This window comes from Lygodium microphyllum, chromosome 21, assembly GCF_053477565.2.
Source record: "Lygodium microphyllum isolate KBCC chromosome 21, Lygodium_microphyllum_v1.1.10, whole genome shotgun sequence".
Lineage (NCBI taxonomy): Eukaryota > Viridiplantae > Streptophyta > Polypodiopsida > Schizaeales > Lygodiaceae > Lygodium > Lygodium microphyllum.
In genome coordinates, this window is record NC_141155.1 from 89674681 (window position 1) to 89697707 (window position 23027).

The window sequence follows — 23027 nt, forward strand, 5'->3', positions numbered from 1 at the left end:
TCCAGGGTCTGCCCCACCGGCCCGCGCTCCCTATCGCATGAACCACACTGAGCTCATGGAATTGAAGAAGCAACTACATGAACTAGAAGAACAAGGATTCATCCGCCCTAGCAAATCCCCCTTTGGTGCCCCAGTGTTGTTTGTGAAAAAGAAGGATGGGGGACTTAGACTCTGTGTAGATTATAGGGCTCTTAACAAAATCACCATAAAAAACAAATACCCTATGCCCCTAGTGGAAGACCTCTTAGATAGATTGCACGGGGCCAAGTACTTCAGTCGGATTGATCTTAGATCAGGATACCACCAAATCCACATAGCCGAAGAAGATATCCCAAAAACAGCCTTCCGTACACGATATGGTAGTTTTGAGTGGTTAGTCTTAGGGTTCGGCCTAAGCAATGGGCCAGACACATTTTGTGGCCTCATGGATGGAATTTTTAGACCGGAGATAGATATCGTTGTCATTATCTATATAGATGACCTCCTAGTCTACAGCAAGACCTTAGAAGAGCACAAGCAGCACTTACGCTGAGTTTTTGAGAAACTGCGGCAGCATCAGTTATACGCCAAGCCGGAAAAATGTGAGTTCGCAGTGAAAGAATTGAAGTTCTTAGGCTTTATTGTAGGAGCAGATGGAATCAAAGTGGACCCTAAGAAAGTGGAAGCTGTCCAAAGATGGCCTGTACTGAAAACTGTAAGAGAAGTGCGGGAGTTCCTTGGCTTCACAGTATTTTGTCGGAGATTCATCAAAGATTACAACCTCATCACTGCCCCCCTCTCCCACCTCACCAAAGAAGATCACTCTTTTACATGGGAGAACGCGCAACAAGAAGCCTTTGAGCAGATGAAGAAGTGCATGAGCCAAACTCCTGTCCTAAGGGTGCCGAATTTCACCAAACCCTTTGAAATCTCTACAGATGCATCTGACTACGGCATAGGGGGTGTACTGGTCCAAGAGAGTCACCCCATTGCGTATGAGTCAAAGAAATTTACCGATGCTGAAACAAGGTGGAGCACACATGAGAAGGAAATGTTGGCAGTCATCCACTGCCTTAGAAAATGGAAGCACTATGTTCAAGACAAGCATACAATAGTCTTCACCGACAATATCTCCCTCAAATACTTCCAATCCCAACCCAAGTTATCAGCAAAGCAAGCCCACTGGCTAGACTTCCTAGCCGAATTTGACCTGGAGATTAAGCACAAGCCCGGCTCTACTAACAAGATAGCAGATGCCTTGAGCCGGAAAGCTGACCTGAAAGTTGTCAATGTGGTCAGCAACAACTTCATAGAACTTGTCAAAGAGGCCCTAGGACAAGATCAAGAAATGCACAAAATAATCAAAGATGTGGAAGCAAAGAAGACACCACATGGAATGTACACCTTAGAAGAGGGTATTCTATTTTTAGGCAAGAGATTGTATATCCCCAACAATGTGGAATTAAAGAAACTCATCCTGCATGAGATACACGACGGCAAGATTGGAGGCCACAAAGGGCAAAGCAAAACCTTGGAGGCCCTTAGGAAGCAGTTCTTTTGGCCGAACATGAAGGAAGAAGTGATAGACTACATCAAAACTTGCCCCACTTGCCAAATGGTCAAAGCACCAAGATCAAGACCAGCCTGACTACTACAACCATTATCAGTACCTAGCCGCCCATGGGATGTCATCAGCATGGACTTCATTGTGGAACTACCGGAGTCCCATGGGTACACAATCATCTTTGTAGTGGACTATTTCTCCAAACAGGCCCACTTCATCCCGGCCAAACCACCACTGAATGCCAAGGAGGTAGCATGCCTCTTCTTCACACATGTATTCAAACTGCATGGCTTACCACTGGCCATTGTATCGGATAGAGATGGAAGATTCATGAGCGACATGTGGAAGGAACTCTTCAAGACTCTGGAAACACAACTGAGATTCTCATCATCCTTCCACCTGAAGACAGATGGACAGACAGAACAAGTCAACCAAGGCATTGAAGATTACCTCCGCAGCTATGCTCGAGTGGACCAGAAAGATTAGGCCTTGTACCTTGATGTCTTGGAATTCCACTATAATAGCTCCATCCACTCGGCAACGCGGTACACTCCCTTTGAGTTAGCTACAGGGAAAGAAGTCATTAATGATCATCAAGGGATGATTATCAAATCCTAGTTTTCAGATCATTAATTTTTAGTGGTATTCAGCTAATTTTATGGACCATAGCATATGTTAGGATGGCATTGATATTTTAGCCATGGTTTATGCTATACTATGGTTTAGTTTTGTCAAATTAATTGAGCTCATGATTAATGGATCCATCGCATGATAATTTTGCAATGTTTTTGAGATTCTTTGAGTCTTATGTTATGATGGCTGATAATTTTCAGCATGTATTGGGCATATAGAATGGTCAAATAGCAATGCACAACTTGTGTTGGCAATGATGCCTTGTGGAAATTCCAATGTAGTACTTTGCTTTTGATGCATTTATTAGTGCAATCAGGGACGATTACAAGGTCACTTAACATGTGGATTAATTTTTAATCACATGTTTAAGTAGCACGTAGGGTGCAACTAAACTTAGTGCAAATTAATGAGCCCAAGACCCAAGGGATCAACGGATGTCAAAGGTAAAAGTTGTAGTTAGCTATGTTGCATAGATACTAGGTGGTATCAAGCACCAGTAATTGGGCTAAGTCATTTATTTGGCCATAAGTGTCAATTGGTCAAATACAATGGTCAAAAATGGCACAGGGACACTCAGGAGATGAAGTGGCCTAGCCAATTTAATTACTGGCTAGTTAGACTATTTTTCTATGTACCAAAAAAATTTATTATATTGATTTTTGATAATTTTATAGTACAAATTAATATAATAATGTGGACAATGTTGCAAATTTGTTTGGAAAGGTTGCCACTTCTTGAATTTTCCAAAAGGAGGCTAGGAAAAACGTGAGAAAGGTTGGGAGAGCAAAAACGAAGGCTGAGAGAGAGAGAGAGAGAGAGAGAGAGTGCTGATGAGAGAGAGAAAGAGAAGAGAGAGAAGAAATGTCGAGAGAGAGGATGTCGTCGCCTGTGCGTCTGACCCTAACGCTGCCCGTCTGACTTGCGTGTCACCTTTTTTCCTGTCGTGAGGATCTGCGTTGACTGTCAGATCGAGCAGGGACTGGCAACGCGGACCTTCTGCCCCTTGTCGCCTGACTGGGCTGTAGCAACGCCCGACAGCCACTCAGTAAGGGAGAAAGAGGGCGACAGTTTGGCGCCCCACTAGGGGCCCGCGCCTGTTGAAGGAACAGCAGGACACAGAGCCAGAGGCGCCAATCCTTCTGCAGACCGGCAAGTTCGTCAGCAACGGTCAGGAAATTAGGGCAGACCCGCGCAGAACAGGTACGTGCAGCAGCAACCACTTTGACTGCCAGTTCAGGCAGTCACATGTCCAGGTCACGACTGCTGGCACAGGGTAGCAGACACGAGCGGCAGTGCTGACTGCTCGTGCAGGCCAGCTTTGGGACTGGGATTGGCATCCGCTGGGTGCAGACCCAGACCATACATTCTGTCCAAGGGACTGTGGGCTGTGGGCTGTGGGGAGTGCTGGACCCGACTCTGGGATTGTGCTTCTTCTTGCAGGCTGTTGTGCATAGCCTGGAAAGAGAGAGAGAGAGAGAGAGAGTATATTAACGTCTCTAAAAGGCTAATGTGGCCTATGAGACCAAAGCAGTACATACAATGATGGTGTGTTTCTCATCTGGAACGAGAAAAAGATGAAAAAAATGCCTATAAGACTGAAAAAGAAATGAAATAGTGTCCTATAAAAGGGAAACACGTCAGTGATCTGAAAGTGAGAGTAGAGAAAGGAAAACTCTCCATCAATGATATGTCTGTTCTCTAGGGAGGTGTATCTCTGCATGGCTGAGGCGTCTCGGCATCTGTCTCCTGTGGCGCTCGATGATGGCTTTAATTTGTCTGTGGTGTGGATGTCTAGGCCTTCGTCCGGGTGGATGTGGGCGCCTAGACCGGCTAAGTGCCACTACTCTATCCAAAGGGACACCTACAGAAGATGAGGTCCAATGATGATGTACTCCTGTAGGCTATGTGGTAGTAGTAGTGGTATCTGCCATACTCTGTCGTGTATCAGTGAAAAAGTCAGTGACTGCTCTCTGTCTATGTGAGCCGAGCTGTGGGGGCCTCCTACTCCGTAGAATTGTTGCTCTGCGCCTCTGGAGCTCCAAGAGGAAAAATCCCAAGCATCTCTGATCCTCAAACTGCATGATCCGTCTCAGGGGTCCAAAACCTCTCGAAACAGACAGTGGTATCTACCTCGTATGTCATAATATACAGTGCATCGGCAGATGTAGTGTTCCTCTGTCTCTGGCTCTCTGTCGCATAGTGGACGTTTGCATTCTTCTGTCTGTATACCCTCCCATCTGCTTGTCTCAATCCTCAGGTGGTGGGATGAGGTGCGGATCTGACCAATAACTGTGCGTAGTCCATGAGGCAGCTGTGAGAGAGAGAGAGAGAGAGAGAGAGAGAGAGAGAGAGAGAGAGAGAGAGAGAGAGAGAGAGAGAGAGAGAGAGGCCTGTGCTGTTTTTGCCTTCCGTGAGCTTCTGGCTCCGCATCGGGCCTGCACAAGTGGTGATACAATATGGCTGGTCTGGATATGGCCTTTATCGACCAAACGGTGGCAGCCCTTGGTCCGGATTCTGATACAGAGGAACCAAAGGATATGTCACAACTCTATAGAAACAGAATTTGTATCCTTTCTCATTAATTTGTCTATATAATGATTTATTAAATTTATTTCCTTTGCACTAATTAGATATAAAGAAAAGTGCATTGGAGTTGGCCACTGATGAGTGGTCACAGGTTATGGTGGACCCACACGGTGGGTTAGAGAAAAGATAGTTCACACTTCCACCTATCTGACCCGATTGGGCGCCTGTGACTAGAACTCACGCATATCAGAGTTAGACTCGCACACAGAAAGGATTGATGCCTTGAAGTGTGGGCTAGATCCACCAGAACAGACAGTTACAATCAACAAGATGGCATGATCATGAAATGCTTGTATAATGTGCATGTATGGGCTGAAAGCTTGAAATGCACATTTCTTTGCATAGGAAAGTCACATGAAGATTCGGATACCATTTTTGCGATGTACACGGAAAAAGCTTTCATATGATACCCATATTGGGGGGGTCCCTAAATTTTAGGAGATCCCTAAATTTTAGGAGGTCCCTAAATTTTAGGAGCCTCGAATTAGCCTAAAAATGCTAGTCCTAAAAAATAGGGATGTCATTCTAAAAATAGTAAGTTCTGTACTCTGACTGTGCTTACTAAATTTGGTTGTTTCTATTCTTGACAGTATTCAACCCAAAAAGGAAGGCCATAGAGAAGAGACAAGTGTCAAGACACTTGTCACACAAGTTTCCAAGTGTCCCACCACTTGTCACATCTCATGACATGTGGCTGGACACTTGTCTTGTGCTACTCCACTTTCCCCTTTTGTACTAGCTCTCCCCTCTCCTATAAATAAGAGCTCGTTTTTCTTCATTGATCATCATTTTTCTTTGCTATAAACTCATGAACAGCACCCACAGATAGCCAGAAACTGGCCCCATCCATCCCCATCATCATCCCCCACTTCTCCATTATCAAATTCCTCCATATTCCCTCTTCTATCACTGTTGTTTTACAAGATAGCAAGCCTGTAAATTCATTACAGCACCTCCTTCTTGAGCTCTTTCTTCCATTTTAGCTACAAGAAGCAAGCTCTATCCATGTACTGCTGATCAACGATGGAGAAAGGCTGAATTCCCCTTTTTCTTCTCTCATACTGTAAAGAAATCAGTTCTTATCATTGCATAATAGATAATGCATGTGTGTTTGTACATCTTTGCATGATCTTGTGAGAGTGAGAATTACTTCTTCTCACTCTCAGGTTGATTGTAACTGAGCTCTTCCCTAAGGGACTTGGGTTGAGCAGAAATACATTCCTTCGGGGGGGGTTGCCCATCTTCAACCCTCAATCTTGTCTCCATTACTTTTACATTTTCATGGCTGTAATTTTGTGAGTAATTTTCATTTTTAGCTTTACGTGTTCATTCTCTTTTATATTAAATCTCGAAAACAAGCGAATATCATAATTGTTAAGCATACTACGTTGTTCGGGGCGTTTACAGTGGTATCAGAGCTTTGGCTCGGTCCTCACCCCCAACACTAGTAGTGCTTACAACTATAAGTTTGTTTGTTTTCAGCCCTTGCATTGAGTGCTTGAGCATATTTTTTTTTCTTTAGTCTCAATGGATCAATCGAGTGCTATCCTTCAAGCCATTCAAAGTCTTAGAGAGGAGAATTAGCAAATTCGTGAGCAACTTCTCAAACTAGAAAAAGTTGAGAATCCCAAAGAATTCAAGGAAAGAAGCCCATCTACTTCAAGGAGACAAAGTCATACCAATGAAAGGAGCCGATCAAGAAGTCCAACTACTTCTAAGAGGCAGTCCCATTCTACTTCAAGACAAAGAAAGAGATCGCGTCGAAGCTCATCCTCTTCTTCAAAGTCATCTGGCGCCTATTCTGATGGATCCTCTTCTAGTAATGAAGAGTCACACCCTTCTCGTGGAAGACCTCATCATCGTCAAAGGCGTCGACATTCTTCACCCTCGTCTCCATCTTCATCCCCATCAAGCACTTCATCATCTTCCGAGCATGGACGAAGGCATAAGAAGAAGAAGAAGACTAAGTCACTATCTCAACTTGAAAAGAAGATCAAGTTCAGTATGTATAATGGTTCCCAAAATCCTGATCTTCTTCTGAAGTTTATTCGTCAATTTCAAATTTTGTATGGTCGTGACAAGTATAAAGAAAAAGAAAAGATTAAGTTTGCAGCTTTACATTTAACTGACTTAGCCCATACTTGGTGGACGGGGTTGGAATATGATCATGCTACCCCAAAATCATGGCGGTCCTTTGTTCGCCTGATACAAAGCCAATTTCTTCCTGTTCATTTCAAAAGAGATGTAAAAATGGAATGGGATCGGCTTTGGCAAAGGAAAAATGAGTCACTTGGTGACTATACCAAGAGATTTTGGGAGCTACTTTTGAAGGTCCAACATTTCAAGAAGATCGGCAGTTCGGAAAAGCTTAGGAAGTTTCAAGGAGGTTTGCATTTTAAACTTCGTACTGCTCTTAATCATTATCATTGTTCTAGTCTCAGGGAACTCATTGACCATGCTGAGACATGGGAAATGGAGCACAATGGCAACAAATCATTCCAAAAGAATGATAAGAAGAGAGTAGCTGATGATGAGGAGTATTCAGCCCCAAATGAAGGACAAAAACAGTGGCAAAAGCAGCCACCATCAAATCAAAAGAAGATGAAGCCCTATGCACCTCCTAATGCTCCTCAATTTCGCTCCAATCTATACCCACAAGCAAAGCAACTTTCCGAAGAAGAAAAGCAACGCTTCATGAAAGAAGGGAAGTGCTTTAAATGTGGACAGACAGGCCACATAGCGAAGCAATGTCCAAACAAGGGACAAAGCAAGGTTTCTGACAACAAGCCTAAGTCGCCAGTGAAAATCAATGCTATCAGTGATGTAGTTGCAAACACAACTCACACTCCAGAGACGCGCAAATTATTAAAAGCTTGGGGACAGTTGCAAGGTAAGCAAGCACTATTCTTGATAGATCTTGGGGCGAATGAAAATATCATTTCCTTGCAATTAGCTAAAGAGCTTGGATTAAAGAACGAAGAGATGGACACTCCGGCAGAAGTTCGCCAAGCTTTAAATGCTGATGAAGGTGACACAGTGAAGACTGTGATACCCTACATTGGCAAGCTCAAGTTTCAAATTCAAGGCTACAGTGACGAAGATACCTTCTGTATCGGAGACCTTGATGGTTGCGATGTGATTCTTGGCATGCCCTGGAATCATAGAGTAGATTCAACCATCTTCTCTCAGAAAAAGAAGGTAGAACTCACCAACAAAGGCAAGAAGTACGAGATCCAAGCTGGAGTTTCTGGAGACACCATACCTATGGTAAGCCATATGCAAGTCTCTAGAGCAATTAAGGATTGTGTTCAATGTTGTCTGCTTTATGTCACTGATGTATAAGATAATATGAATGCTAAAAACCAAGAGCAACTTCAGCTCTTGGAAAAGTATAAAGATTGTTTTTCGGAAGATCTTCCTTATCAGCTTCCCCCAGAAAGGCCAGAAGACCATCATATTGATATTATCCCGGGCAGTTCTCCTCCTAATATAGCACCATACCGTGTGAGCTGTCCTCAACAAGAAGAAATCAGAAAGCAAGTCGAAGACCTACTCAACCATGGGCTAATTAGGCCAAGTAGCTCACCATTTTGTTCACCGGTTCTTCTTGTTCAAAAGAAAGATGGCACATTCAAGATGTGCATTGATTATCGAGCCCTCAACAAAATCACTGTGAAGAATCAGTTTCCTATTCCCAGAATTGACGACATTTTGGATCGTCTAGGAGGCTCAAAGATTTTTAGTCGCATTGATCTAAAGAGTGGTTATCATCAAACATTGATCTAAAGAGTGGTTATCATCAAATTAGGGTAATACCACAAGATGTACACAAAACTGCTTTTCGCACTTCATACGGTCTTTATGAATTCTTGGTGGTTCATTTCAGATTAACCAATGCACCAGCCACCTTTAATCGAATGATGGAGCGCATCTTTAGAGAGCATCGACAATATGTCGGTACTTTCTTTGATGATATTCTTGTCTTTAGCAAGAATGAAGAGGAGCATCATCAACACTTGGAAATTGTTCTACAATTACTACAACAAAATCAACTCTTGGTAAATGGTAAAAAGAGTGAATTTTTCATGCATAAAATAAATTACCTTGGGCATGTCATCTCTTCTGAAGGGATTCAGATGGATCCTGAAAAGATCAGGATAATCCAAGAATGGCCTCATCTTCGTGATGTACATGAGGTGCGATCATTTCTTGGCTTATGTTCTTATTACCGCCGCTTCATTAAGCATTTTGCACATATGGCTTCTCCACTTCATGACCTTACAAAGAAGAAGATCTCTTTCCAATGGAAGGAAAAAGAGAAGGCAGCCTTCACAAGGCTGAAAACAGCTCTTACTTCTGGACCTGTTCTTATCATTCCAGATCTGGTAAAACCATTTGTGGTGGAAGCAGATGCTTGCGGTGATTGTATTGGTGCAGTGCTAAATCAAGAAGGCCATGCCGTAGCCTTTGAAAGCCGCCGTCTAAATGATGTGGAGAAAAGGTATGACATTTATGAAAAGGAGCTCTTAGCAGTGGTTCATGCTTTAAAGATATGGAAACATTATCTTTTAGGCAATGAATTCCTTATTAAAACCGATCATCAAAGCTTGAAGTATTTCAAGACTCAAAAGCATTTGCAGGAGAAACATGCAAGATGGGAAAATTTCTTGTCTATGTTTCATTTTCAAATTATGTACACTCCAGGGAAACAAAATGTAGTTGCTGATGCACTTTCTAGAGTGCCTCGCATTGCAACTATTACAGTGGCTCATCATGAAGATTTTCAAACGATGAAGAATACTTATGATGAAGATACTGATTTTGCAGCAGTTTGGTCAAATTTACAGCAAGGAGGTTCTCATCCAGATTATTCCATCAAAGACGGTTACCTTCTCATGAACAATCGCCTTTGTGTCACTCTTCCTGTTCGACAAAAGGTGCTTAAAGAAAGTCATGAACCCCCTTATGCAGGGCATAGAGGGAGGGCAGCCACTCTAAGTGCAATTGAGCACTCCTTTTATTGGCCAACATTACGAAAAGATACATATAACTTCATCGAGGCTTGTCTGGTATGCCAAAAATCCAAATATGATAGGCAGAAGATTCCAGGATTGTTGCAACCTCTTCCAGTGCCCAAAGATCCATGGGAATCTATCACAATGGATTTCATCTCAGGTATTCCAAGAACACCTCAAGGTCATGATATGATTTGGGTCATAATTGATAGATTTAGCAAACAATCACATTTTATTCCATGTCATAAAACATTGAAATCCGCACAAGCTGCAAGACTTTTCATTCAACATATCTTCAAATTACATGGTATGCCTTCTGAGATCATTTCAGATAGAGACTCCAAATTCACAAGTAACTTTTGGCGTGCTTTATTTGAGAATTTGGAAACCACTTTAAAGTTCTCCTCAGCTTTTCATCCTCAAACTGACGGCCAAACAGAGGTGATGAATCTCACTCTTTTGGATATGTTGAAAGCTTATGTTAGTGAACATAAGTCACAATGGGAGAAATATCTTCCATTATTGGAGTTTGCTTACAACAATACAGTGCACTCATCCACAGGGAAAGCTCCAAATGAAATAGTACAAGGTAAAGTGATTCCTCCTCCAATTATTCGCACTAAAGATAAGATTTTTGCTGCTGATGAGTTTGCTTCAGATTTAAAAACCGCAATGGATCAAGTTCGAGCCACTATCAAAGTTGCCCAAGAGCGACAAAAGAAGCAAGCAGATAAACGAAGAAGACCTTTGGCTTTTGAAAAATGTCAATATGTCTTGCTAAAGTTTGATAAAAGCAGGCTCAAACAAGGTTCTGGTCAAAATTCATCTTTTCCAAAGCTCTCCAGTAGATACTTTGGACCCTTCAAAGTGATTGAGAAAATAAATGAAGTTTCTTATCGACTTGAGCTTCCTACTCATTGGAAAATACACAATGCTTTTCATGTAAGTTTGCTAAAACCTTACATAGGACCAGAACCAAAGGAACCCATTACCGAAGATCCCCCAGAAGTTGAAGAAACAGAGCAACTCTTGGAACCTGAAAAGATTTTGTTTCTCAAGGATCGAACCACGAGAAGTGGCCTTGTGACACGAAAATTCTTGCTAAAATTCAAGAATCTACCCACAACAGATGCACAGTGGGTAGATGAAAAATTCATGAAGGATTACCCAGATATTCTACAGCAATATCAAGAAGCTTTTCAGCTGAGGACAGCTGAATAAAAGCCAGAGGGCTGTCACAACTCTATAGAAACAGAATTTGTATCCTTTCTCATTAATTTGTCTATATAATGATTTATTAAATTTATTTCCTTTGCACTAATTAGATATAAAGAAAAGTGCATTGGAGTTGGCCACTGATGAGTGGTCACAGGTTATGGTGGACCCACACGGTGGGTTAGAGAAAAGATAGTTCACACTTCCACCTATCTGACCCGATTGGGCGCCTGTGACTAGAACTCACGCATATCAGAGTTAGACTCGCACACAGAAAGGATTGATGCCTTGAAGTGTGGGCTAGATCCACCAAAACAGACAGTTACAATCAACAAGATGGCATGATCATGAAATGCTTGTATAATGTGCATGTATGGGCTGAAAGCTTGAAATGCACATTTCTTTGCATAGGAAAGTCACATGAAGATTCGGATACCATTTTTGCGATGTACACGGAAAAAGCTTTTATATGATACCCATATTGGGGGGGTCCCTAAATTTTAGGAGATCCCTAAATTTTAGGAGGTCCCTAAATTTTAGGAGCCTCGAATTAGCCTAAAAATGCTAGTCCTAAAAAATAGGGATGTCATTCTAAAAATAGTAAGTTCTGTACTCTGACTGTGCTTACTAAATTTGGTTGTTTCTATTCTTGACAGTATTCAACCCAAAAAGGAAGGCCATAGAGAAGAGACAAGTGTCAAGACACTTGTCACACAAGTTTCCAAGTGTCCCACCACTTGTCACATCTCATGACATGTGGCTGGACACTTGTCTTGTGCTACTCCACTTTCCCCTTTTGTACTAGCTCTCCCCTCTCCTATAAATAAGAGCTCGTTTTTCTTCATTGATCATCATTTTTCTTTGCTATAAACTCATGAACAGCACCCACAGATAGCCAGAAACTGGCCCCATCCATCCCCATCATCATCCCCCACTTCTCCATTATCAAATTCCTCCATATTCCCTCTTCTATCACTGTTGTTTTACAAGATAGCAAGCCTGTAAATTCATTACAGCACCTCCTTCTTGAGCTCTTTCTTCCATTTTAGCTACAAGAAGCAAGCTCTATCCATGTACTGCTGATCAACGATGGAGAAAGGCTGAATTCCCCTTTTTCTTCTCTCATACTGTAAAGAAATCAGTTCTTATCATTGCATAATAGATAATGCATGTGTGTTTGTACATCTTTGCATGATCTTGTGAGAGTGAGAATTACTTCTTCTCACTCTCAGGTTGATTGTAACTGAGCTCTTCCCTAAGGGACTTGGGTTGAGCAGAAATACATTCCTTCGGGGGGGGTTGCCCATCTTCAACCCTCAATCTTGTCTCCATTACTTTTACATTTTCATGGCTGTAATTTTGTGAGTAATTTTCATTTTTAGCTTTACGTGTTCATTCTCTTTTATATTAAATCTCGAAAACAAGCGAATATCATAATTGTTAAGCATACTACGTTGTTCGGGGCGTTTACAGGATATGGTTCCTTGTACAGAGGAGATGCCCCCTGGTCCTGACTTCCAGCCTACGGGCAAACGTACCAAGCATACTTCGGAAGAGACAATGGATCATCAGGAACGTTCTTATGCTCAGGTTGCTTTTGATTCTGTGGATTCTCAGGATGTTGACTGGGAGCATTTGTTGGAGTTTGCCAACACTCTGCTTGGCGATTATATTCAACATAATCATGAAGCGTTTTTTGACTCTGAAACTGAAGATGTTCTAGAAGCCACTGTGGACAAGAAAAATGTCTTGCACTCCTCAGTGTTTTATGAACGTGCTGTTATACTCTTCTTCACTGGTAGGATTCCAGTGCTTTCCCACATTCGCCAATGGCTGCAAGCTCTACTACAAGGGGAGTGTGTTGAAGAGATTTTTGTTGGGCCCCGAGGCTTTTATGAGATGCCGTTGAAATCTGAGAAGAATCGTGCTGATCTGCTGTCTAAACTGCCATTGTTCTTTGATCGCCGTTTGGTTCATGTTGTGCCATGGCGCCCAATGGCTGATTTTCATTTTCAGCGCCTGCTTCAACGTGAATGCCCGGTATGGGTTGAAGTGGAAAACTGTCCGGCTGTCTATTGGCCACTGTGAAAGGATGCCATGGCCGTTGTGGGCACTATTCTGGTCCCCCCGAGCCTAAGGGCCATGAATCGTAACCGTTTGTGTATGTTATGGGACACTGCTTGGAAAAGGCCTGCTTGGTTGTGTCTTAATTGCTCTGGCATGCATCCGTTGCACTTTCATTTGAAATGGGTTAACTTTGCAGGGCATTGTTTCTCGTGTGGAAAATTGAGGCATTTTATGGCCGAATGCCCAAGAAAGCAACCGACTTTAGATGCTGAGCATGTTTTGTTGCCCATGGAAGATATGGTGCTTGATGCTCCGCCGTAGGATGCAACCCAGCCACCCAAAGTTTTGGATAAAGGTAAACAACATGTTTCGGGTTTGGATTCCCGCGGCAATGACTAGGTAGATGTACATGCAAAAAAAGGTAAAAGGTTTGATGCTGGCATGGCGGATACTGTGGCTAATGCTTCACAAGATTCCTTGCATACTTATATGCGCAGGAAAGAAATGTTGTCTTCAGAGCACACTGCTCATGCTATGGTTTCTTCTGCTCCTCGGAATCAACCTACTAGGAAAGTACATACGGACGGTCCAAAGGGCCCACCTGCTAAGTTGGCTTTTGATGCTAGAGGTAACATGATTACCCCATGGGATCGTCGTTATCCCCGTTCCATCCCCAAGACAGTGGATATACTGTCTACCTCTAAATCTAGCCGTCAGAACTCTTTTGCCGTGTTAGCTAATTTTTTGGATAAGGGAGTCCTTGACATTCTAGCAGAAAAGGTTAAATCGAGGCAAGCTTTGCCTCATTCCTGATTTTCTTTTTTGAATATACATGAAGATAGCCACGTGGAATGTGCGAGGCATTTGTTCTCGCAATAAGCAACATGCCATGTGGAGTTTATTGCATGAGAATCAGTGGGATGTCTTGTGTGCTATTCAGCACAAGAGTCACGGTGAAGCAAGAAAAGTTGTGGATTGCCATGGGTTTCACTTGTTTTATACAAAGACACATGTCATGCATTATTCTGGTGTACTTATGATTGTACATGAGAAATATCAACCTGTTCTTATTAAAAATGACGTACATGGTCGTTTTGTGGTGATTGAAGTTTTATTTGAAGGAGAGATCTTATGGTTACTTGGGCTCTGTGCTCCAAATGACCCTTTATCTCGCCAGGATCTTTGGAATACTTTGCAGACCTCCTTGTCACTTGGTAGACGGAGTTTTTTTATGGGGGATTTTAATATGTGTGTTGATCCTTCACAATCCACATCAGAGCATTCGGTGATGGACGCTCCGGAAAGCCGTGTGTGGAATGCATTTGCTCTTGCCATACTTGAGCAAGATCTCTAGTCATAGCTACACCCTTCTTCTACAGGGTTTACTTTTCATTCTGCACAATATATAACTACATGGTCGCGGTTGGACCGCATGTACATCATGCAGGATGATGCTTTTCTTCCTGAGATGCTGGAAATGAAAGTGTTGCAGCAATATGCCTTGTCGGGCCATTTTCCTCTACAGTTTGAGATGCTTGTACAACCCATTGCACCTTTTAAGCAATTTCTGGATAGACTCCCCTTGCATTTCAACTCGTCTTATTTGAAGCATTCAATCTTTCAGGGTTATATGCGAATCGGCTCCATAAGCATCTTCCTGCCATTGTGCATCCTCTTCAATATGGTTTCGTTAAGGGCCGAAACATTCTACATAATTTCTTAAATGTGCAAATGGCTATTGACTATGCAAGGTACTCTAATCAGGAGGTGGTATTGATTCAATTGGACCTGGAAAAGGCTTTTGATTATTTAGACTGGTCTTTCATTGCAGAACTTATGTCTATTATGGGCTTTGGTACTCGGATGTCTCGTTTGATCTACACCATTAGTGATGCGGCTTCTTCGCGAGTTATGCTGAATGGTGGTGTTACCAAGCTATTTGTCCTTGCACGCTCTGTGAGACAAGGTTGCCCTTTGAGTCCTCTCTTTTTTGCCCTTGTGACTCATCCAGTTCTTTCGATGTTATCTCATATGGCAGCTTCTACTCAGTTAGCTGGATTGTTTTTTCCTTTTGGACAGCACTTCATTAGTCAATCCTTGGCTGATGACAGCTTTATGATTTTGCGTGCAGACAAGGATAATCTTCTCAAAGCATTAGATGTTTGGACTCTCTTTGGTCATGCTTCTGGTCTTCATATCAATGCTTTGATGTCAGGCAACTTGGGTACCCTTTGGGTATTGATGTTCGGCCAAAGCAACTACTAGAGTGGATTTCACAAAAACTAGCAGCTAAGTTTCTGTATTGGAAGTCACAGGCTTGGCCCTTCCATGTTCGCCTCAAAGTGGCTCAGACAATTATGTTGCCAATGCTCACATATTTCTTGCCATTGCTGCCCTGGACTACTACTACATTGAATGCTCTTACTCAGTACATTCGTTTCATGTTATGGAAGGACTCCTTGCATGCATGCATTTCATGGATTTCTTGGTCGCATGCATGTACCCTCAAACGCATGGGTGGTGGGGCTATTTTGGATGCCGAAACTCATATGCTAGCACTCCATTGGTCTCTTTTTCGTGCCACGTGCTTGGATCATCACCCGTGGGTCTTTATAGCCCGTTATTTTCTTGAGGATCATGGGCTTGTGCATGGTAATACCCAAATTCAGAGCTCCTGGTGGCATGTTCTTAATGCAAACTCTCGGTTTTCTAGCCCTTCATCAACCCTACTTGCTCATTTGGTATGTTCCTGGAAATTGGTTCTCCAGAAGGCTCAGTGGCATCCAGCAGAGGACCCCTTAGCTACTAACTCTTTTCAACTGGAATTGTTGGCAGCCTCGCGATTACTTTCTTGGGAAGGCAAACATGAGCTCATACCAAAAATTAACCGCATGGCACGTTTGGGCTTGACTTCAATTGCAGATGCCACCCTTGCCAGTCGCAATGTGTTGATATCGTTTCGTACAGTCAGGAGGCTTTTCACGATCCCTCGTGGATACCGTGATTTATGGGGACAGCTTTTGATGGTGCTCTAGAGCAGACAACCCTTTCTTGCCCTTGCTTCGGATCGTCCCTGGCAGGACTGGGACCTTGCAGGCCGGCTGAATTTGAAAAAGGCCTTAGCTAACCAGGTGTATCATCTTCTGATTAAAAATCATCAATGGCTGGTTACTAAAGATAATACTGTATGGGGATTGCGTAAATCTCAGTCATGGTGGAAGGTAACTGTGATGGAGGGCTGGTTGAACAAGACACCTTTCAAATGCAAGGTCTTTCTTTGGAGGGTGATAATTGGTGGTCTTCCTCTTGCTTCAGCCCTTTCCAAGCGTCGAATCTCCAACGGTAATTGTTTCTTTTGCACCACCAGTGTGGAATCAGCCCGTCATCGATTTATTTCTTGCCCTCTCGTTAAGAAAATCTGGTCACTCTTGTCAGCGGTTTGACGAGCAGTGGTTGGTTTCTCGCAAAGCCCTTTTGATTGGGTTTTTGTGCGGCCCAAATACCCCACACGGGCACAGTTGCATATGAAGATCTTGTTTCACTTTCTTAGATACTGGGGTTGTTGGCACAATTGGACCATTCGGAATGCTTTTCTTTTTTATTCAGCCTCTAATGTTCAGGGACATATTGCTAGGCTTAAAGGTCTCTTGCATTGGCAGATAGATCTCATTCGGCACTCTGACTTTGCTATGACTTTTGTAACTCTTTTGTCATTTAGTACTTTATAAATATAACATCCATTACGGAAAAAAAAAGAGAGAGAGAGAGAGAATCATTCATTCTTGTTGAGTTCAGATTGTTCCTGTCTATTTCATTTCCTTAGATGGACAACCCTGTGGCATATATGGCATACTCGCAATGCCTTTATTTTTTATTCAGCATCGGGCATCCATGGGCATGTGACCTGTGTGCATGGAATAGTGCTATGGAAAATCTCTTCTATGATGTCAACGGGCCTGGTTCTTCCGGATATTGCAACTCCCTGGCTAGCGATTGTTTGCTCTACTCTAGTTGTTCCTTCTATGTGATCTATTAGTATTGTTCATGTAATAGGTTGTTTTGGTTGTTTTGAGAGCCTATAGGCCTCATGTAAATATTAGTTATAGAGAGAGTGAGAGAGACAAAGTATGCTGACCTGATGGTCTGATGTAATAGAAAGTAAGAGATACAGAGAGCATGTTGACATGATGGTCTAATGTAAATATTCACTACCTAATTCATTTATCTTTACGAAAAAAATCATTCATTCTTGTTGGGAACGCATCATGAGGAACTGGAGCAGCCATTGTGAGCTAAGTTTCAGCCGTTATCAGCATGTGTTTGTAGATTTGGAGCAACTGATAGTTGCATGAGATCTTAGGCAACTGGGGGTGACAGCCCCAGGCTAAAGCCATCAACAGATCTTGGGTCTCTAGATGCAGGAAAGAGCATTTATTGCTATTGGGACAGGGTATAGCTGCATTTTATTGATTTTTTAGTCATATCTCGCAACAAAACTCTGAATTTTCTCTCTTCTCAGCATTCTCTCTCATCCCCCAACCATTTTACAACCTTGCTTCGAAGATCTCAGCATTTGGATCCTTGGAGGCTTAGGAGTTTTAAATTTCTCTACTGTAAACCCTAATAGCAGAAACTAGGATTTAGGATTCTTAGGAAGCGTGCCAAACTTTAATACTCCAAGACTTGAATTATTTAGGGCTGAAATCAGTTGGAGGACCAACCAGCCATCAAATTTGGGGCATTTCCACTCTTCTCAAAGTGGCTGAAGGCTAATCAGTTGCCCAAATCAAGGGGCAAATTAGATTGAAGACTTGTTGGTCACTTTGGATAGCAAGGGGTGTTCGGATTGCAAAGGGGATTGGGAGAATCCCATTGTAAATCAACTTCTACTTCAATAAAGCTAAAGAAATACCGAAAGGGGCACCAATTTTGGGGCCAACTGGATGTCCATTATCCAAAGATTAGTAGATAAATTTGTATTTTTTAGTTTTACAATAAATAATTAGTGTTGTAATTAAGTTGTAATCAAGGAATTACCACCTATCCATTGAAGGAAGGTTGGTTGCATAGTAATGAGAAACACTCTTTTGTTACCTCTAAATCAACAAGTCCTTATATTCTAACATATTGTTAGTGAAACTGGCCCCTAGATAAAACACCCACACCCATCTTCTTAATGACTCGCTGATGGGGATCTTTTAGGACAACCCCAATGCTCGCATACTTGGCTAGTCCTCTAGAAGCTCCAACAAAGTAGAGAGTATAAACTAGAGTCTCATCGATATGCCACACTATATTGATCCAGCTACTCATATTTATGGTAATCAAAACCTAACAGTGATAGGAGATGTGTCACTAGCATAATGCCTCCCTCCTCACTAGACTCAATAGGGACACTAGGAAGAACTTATTGACAATGGTAGCAATAAACCTTAATATTCCACGTGAAAGAACTGTCTAGCCACTCAATAACATGATAACCCTAAGATACATTGATCATGAACATATGCTTTCATTTCCACATGCCTGACAAAGATGTGTGCTTGGAATGCACCCTGTGCATATATAGATTAGGAATTTGTTGCAGCATTATTAGCATGTCGCTCAACTCAATGTATTGAACACACTTATGGATTGGAAAGTCAAAAGTGACACTATTGTCTGTGCCCTTGCTTTGCATAAATGTCTTCCCTTTAAATTTTTGCATTGCATCCTTATCAGTCTGTCCCAGGCTAAGGATTGGAAAGTCAAAAGCAACACTACTGGCATGCACTTGCTTTGCATGGAATGTCTTCCCTTCAGATTTACAGGCATATTTTAACCCTATCCGTGGGTGGACCAGCATGCAAATGCGATTTGGCATATCAGTAAGCCATGAAAATGGTGACACAAATTTTTGTAAAATATGGGAAAACAAAATTCCTTATAAAACAGTTTTTTTTTCATAACAGGTAATTGTATTAATTACGAAAAAAGTACCAAGATTACAAGATTACAAGATTACAAGATGGCTCCAGGCCATCATGTAGAAAAAGATACAAAGTCATGGCAATTGAATAGTGGAGATTGCCATATGTCAAGGTACCAAATCCTCCCGAGGGAGAAGATCAGCACTCGATGAGACATCTCAAAAGAAACAAATTTGTACTTGTAAAACAGATTTTTTTCTTTTGAGATGTCTCATTGAGTACTTCCAGTTGGAAAAAAGGCAGCAGATGCTCACAAACTATAAAGACAAAATTCAAGCATTAGCCAGGTCTGAGAAGTGGCATGCAAATGACTATAAGCTTAAGAAAACCTTTTTGATCAATGCCTTTTCTGGTGAGGTGTCAGTACTAACTTGCATGTCCAAAAGTTCATGTCTTAGTGATGTTCTTACAGCACTCATTTCTTAAGACATCAGTCATGAAAGCACAAGGGACCTACAAGATCTGGCTATGGCTGCTTTCTTGGGTGAAATAATAATATGAGAAGAGAGTACACAAGTAGGTCACAGAACCTCTAAGGTAAAAGCAAGGGCACGCTTTAGAGGAAAATATAGTCTTCTAGCCTGTGCTGAGCTACAAGCAGGATGAATATTGCTATAGGGAGGTAAAGAAAGGACAATAAATGCTTTCTAAGTACCCATCATTTCCATGAAAATGTACTGGGTCAAGAAGAGATGCGAATTGGGTGTCCCTAGTATGGGAGGACCTCTCAATTAGTATACTGGTAGTTATCTATGAAGCACACTTGCAGCAGGAAAGATTGGCCAGTTTGCCAATTCAAGTTGCAAATAACAATACAGCATAAAACTCAGTGCAGCATTCTTTCCTTAACCAAGCAAATCAGCCATGTTTTTAAATTGTTGCATGTGTCTACTAAATGATAGTGAAAATAACCCAACAATTGAACATGAGATGTTATTAATACCTCACAACTATTTGAATTCATATCTTGATAATTGCATGTGTTTTCGAAATGATACTGAAGATAACTAGACAACCCATCATGAGATATTATCAATACAAGTACTAAGAACCAGACAATCTAAACCTTATGTATTTGATATAGCCTAATGGATGATATTGAATCAGACCCAGAAACATTTGAGAATACCATGAAGATAGTAGACATAGTCTTTATATTGATGATAAATGCGTGTCATGCCTTTTCAAGGACTTCGGACACTGGATCACCTTAAAAGCCAGTCAAAGTAAGGTGCTTGTTCAAGTTTACTAAAGCTAGTACTTGGTGGAGCAGCACTTAAAACTCATTCCTCATTCTTAATTGCCAATGTTGTACAGACCAAACTTTAGTCCTAATGGCTTAAATGAGCTACAGTTGTGAAATGACAAATTTCAAGACTAAAGTGGTTAGTCTTGTGATTTTACTGAAGGGGACTTCAAGCCAGCAAGCACACCTAAGGTCCCTTTTCAAAAGGCATGAGGAACTGCAATCAACCAGGCCAAAAGTACGGAACTATAACATCAAAGATGATGCATAATCAGGCCCCAGTATTAAAGCCTATTATCTTTGTGTAACCATGGAAAGCAGCATCAATGCACTTACATAGTTCTCTGAAGGTAACCCTGAACCAGTATGTTGGCCAATTGCTACTTGTTATCTAGATTTCCTTTTAGAGAGTCTATGTTCGCTAATAAAGTATACTAACATTTACTTCTTTTTTTTCTTGTGAGAAAAGAGAGACACACCCAAACACCCACAGGGGGGGCGTCTCTTTTACTAGCATTCATTCAAGCATTATAACTCTGTATGTCTTATAAAACTACAAATTTGTGAAACCCTTTTACAGCGTTCAGTGATGTGATATTCTTCCTCAAAAAGAAGAAAAGTCACTCTTGATTGTCTTACTGGCTGAAGAAGATTCTGACAGTAGACAGGGAGACTGGAGGCATTTTTTGGCGACTCGCTATTGTTCTCGGGCTTAACCTTACATCACCTGGGATATCACAGACATTCCTAACCGGATTTTCTTGAGGCCATGATGCAAGACTTTTCTCCCTTGAGTGTGGCCAGCTGGGGAGACTCTTCTTTCCCTGTCATCAAAGAGTTTTGGAGCGGATTCTCTTGTAACTTCTTTACCTTTCATAGCTGAGGTAAATTCAAAGGAGAGTTCCTTTGGGGGGGAAAGAGAGAGAGCAGGAAATAATGCCTGCCACCTGGATATATGGTTTTGCCTTACATGGACATTCAACATGGTCTAGTATGGGCATTGATGTGACTTGGGTTCTGAAAGTTGAATTGATGCCAATTCAGATAATGCACTGGATTTTTAATGGCTGTGTTAGGATTCATACAAAGAGCTTCACAATCCCTTGGTGATCACTTCTTTTTTCTGCAAGATTGTTCTTTCCACAGCTTTTCATTATCAGTTCCACCATCAGCTAGATGTTTTCATTGTCATTTCCTTTTTGATTCACAACACATGATAGTTCCCACTGTCTCAAATGTATCTATCGTTCTTTTTTCTCTCTCTCTCTCTTTTTCTGTGTCTAGTTTGCTGAAATTAAGAATACTCGGATGTTCAAAAGGCTGGCTGGCCAGCATGCAAAAGCAATAGTGAGTAGTGGAAAACATGAAACCCCAAAACAGTCAAATGTGTGACAGGTAAGAAAAAACTTGTTGAAACCTTTGAACAGTAAGAGTAACTTGCACCATCATGTATGAGGAGAAATAATCTCAAACCCCAGAGCAGCCACATTGCAGACGAAAGTCCCCATTGGTATCATAGAAACCATCTTCCACAACAATAAGCCTCTAAGTGGCCAACATGACCATGAATTTCAAGGTAGAGTTGAATATAAAAGCATTTCTACTGTGTCAAATGTGCCAAAGACCAATCCAACACAAAAATGAAACAAATGAGAACGTCATTATTGCAATGTGTTGATTTGGGGTATTCTTCCCAAGACCAATGCACAATTAGTAATTATTTGGGATGTCATGAAGTCCAAACTTCTAAAATTAAAATCCAAATCTGTCTAGCAGCCAAGTAAGAAACAAAAAGATGAGATCTTTCCACACATGTAGTGCAAAGTACACAATGGAAACCAACAATCTTGCATCACCACACTATATTGCCTTGAATATCGAATCTTTTGCTTTCATAATTGAAGTAGCAATCTATCATGCCATCCATCTTTGTACCTTATTTGCTCTTTCAATAACCCAACTTTTGTCATCTTTCATCTTCTGATACATTGCATTTATTGAAAACTGTGAAATCCTTTGCATAAGTCTAGTCTCAAAAAGGATTCACCTTCTCAAAATCAAGAAGGGAAATACATTGCCCAATTTCCTTCTCTACTCTAGGCCATGCTAGCTTGTGATTTCTAGGCATGTGGAAGTCTCATCACTAACATTGAGAAGAATAAAATCTTAACTAGTGAGGTATAGTACAATCTCCCATTGTCTTTAGACACATCTATATAATTTTGTTCACCTTATTTTTGAACAATGATTTAGTTGGCCAATGTAGCAATTTAGAAATAGCTAACACTTAAATGAGTAAGGCATTACCATTTTGTCCAAGTCTGTAGCGAGTGACATGTATTGCTGACAAGACATCATGTGATGATGAAACTTAGGGTATTTATTTCTTTGAGTAGAACTCAAACTATGCCCACCAAAATGTCCTAATGTGTGTATTGCTATAAGAAGCATCCAGTCAATGAAGTCTTTCGCGATAACAATCCAAGAGGGTAACTTTAAATGGGCCTTCTTTAAGAGCTAATCAAAGAGCCATAGTGTATTTCTTGATATCTAGAAGAGCATCTCCACACATACACTTTGGAGTAATAACATGGTCATAACTCATCCAAGTTTGTTGACCCAAACAATGTCCTTGTTTCTTTTAGACCATAAAGTAAATTAGTTGCACAAATTCATCCAAAGATTTTTAAGTCCAAGATACAAAATGGAAGAAAGAAGGAAATCGTACTAATCATGAAATTTTACACTACTTT

General features: G+C 41.4%; 1 protein-coding gene across 1 annotated transcript in view; it reads left to right on the forward strand.

The window, feature by feature from the left end:
• The window catches only part of LOC148018260 (uncharacterized), a 286664-nt gene extending 265187 nt beyond the window's left edge, over nucleotides 1–21477 (forward strand). Inside the window, exon 20 of the mRNA XM_087661879.1 lies at nucleotides 20438–21477. Coding sequence (XP_087518005.1) covers nucleotides 20438–20545 — 108 coding nt within the window. The 3' untranslated portion in view covers nucleotides 20546–21477. The remainder of the gene's footprint in view (nucleotides 1–20437) is intronic.
• The last annotated feature ends 1550 nt before the right edge of the window (nucleotides 21478–23027 follow it).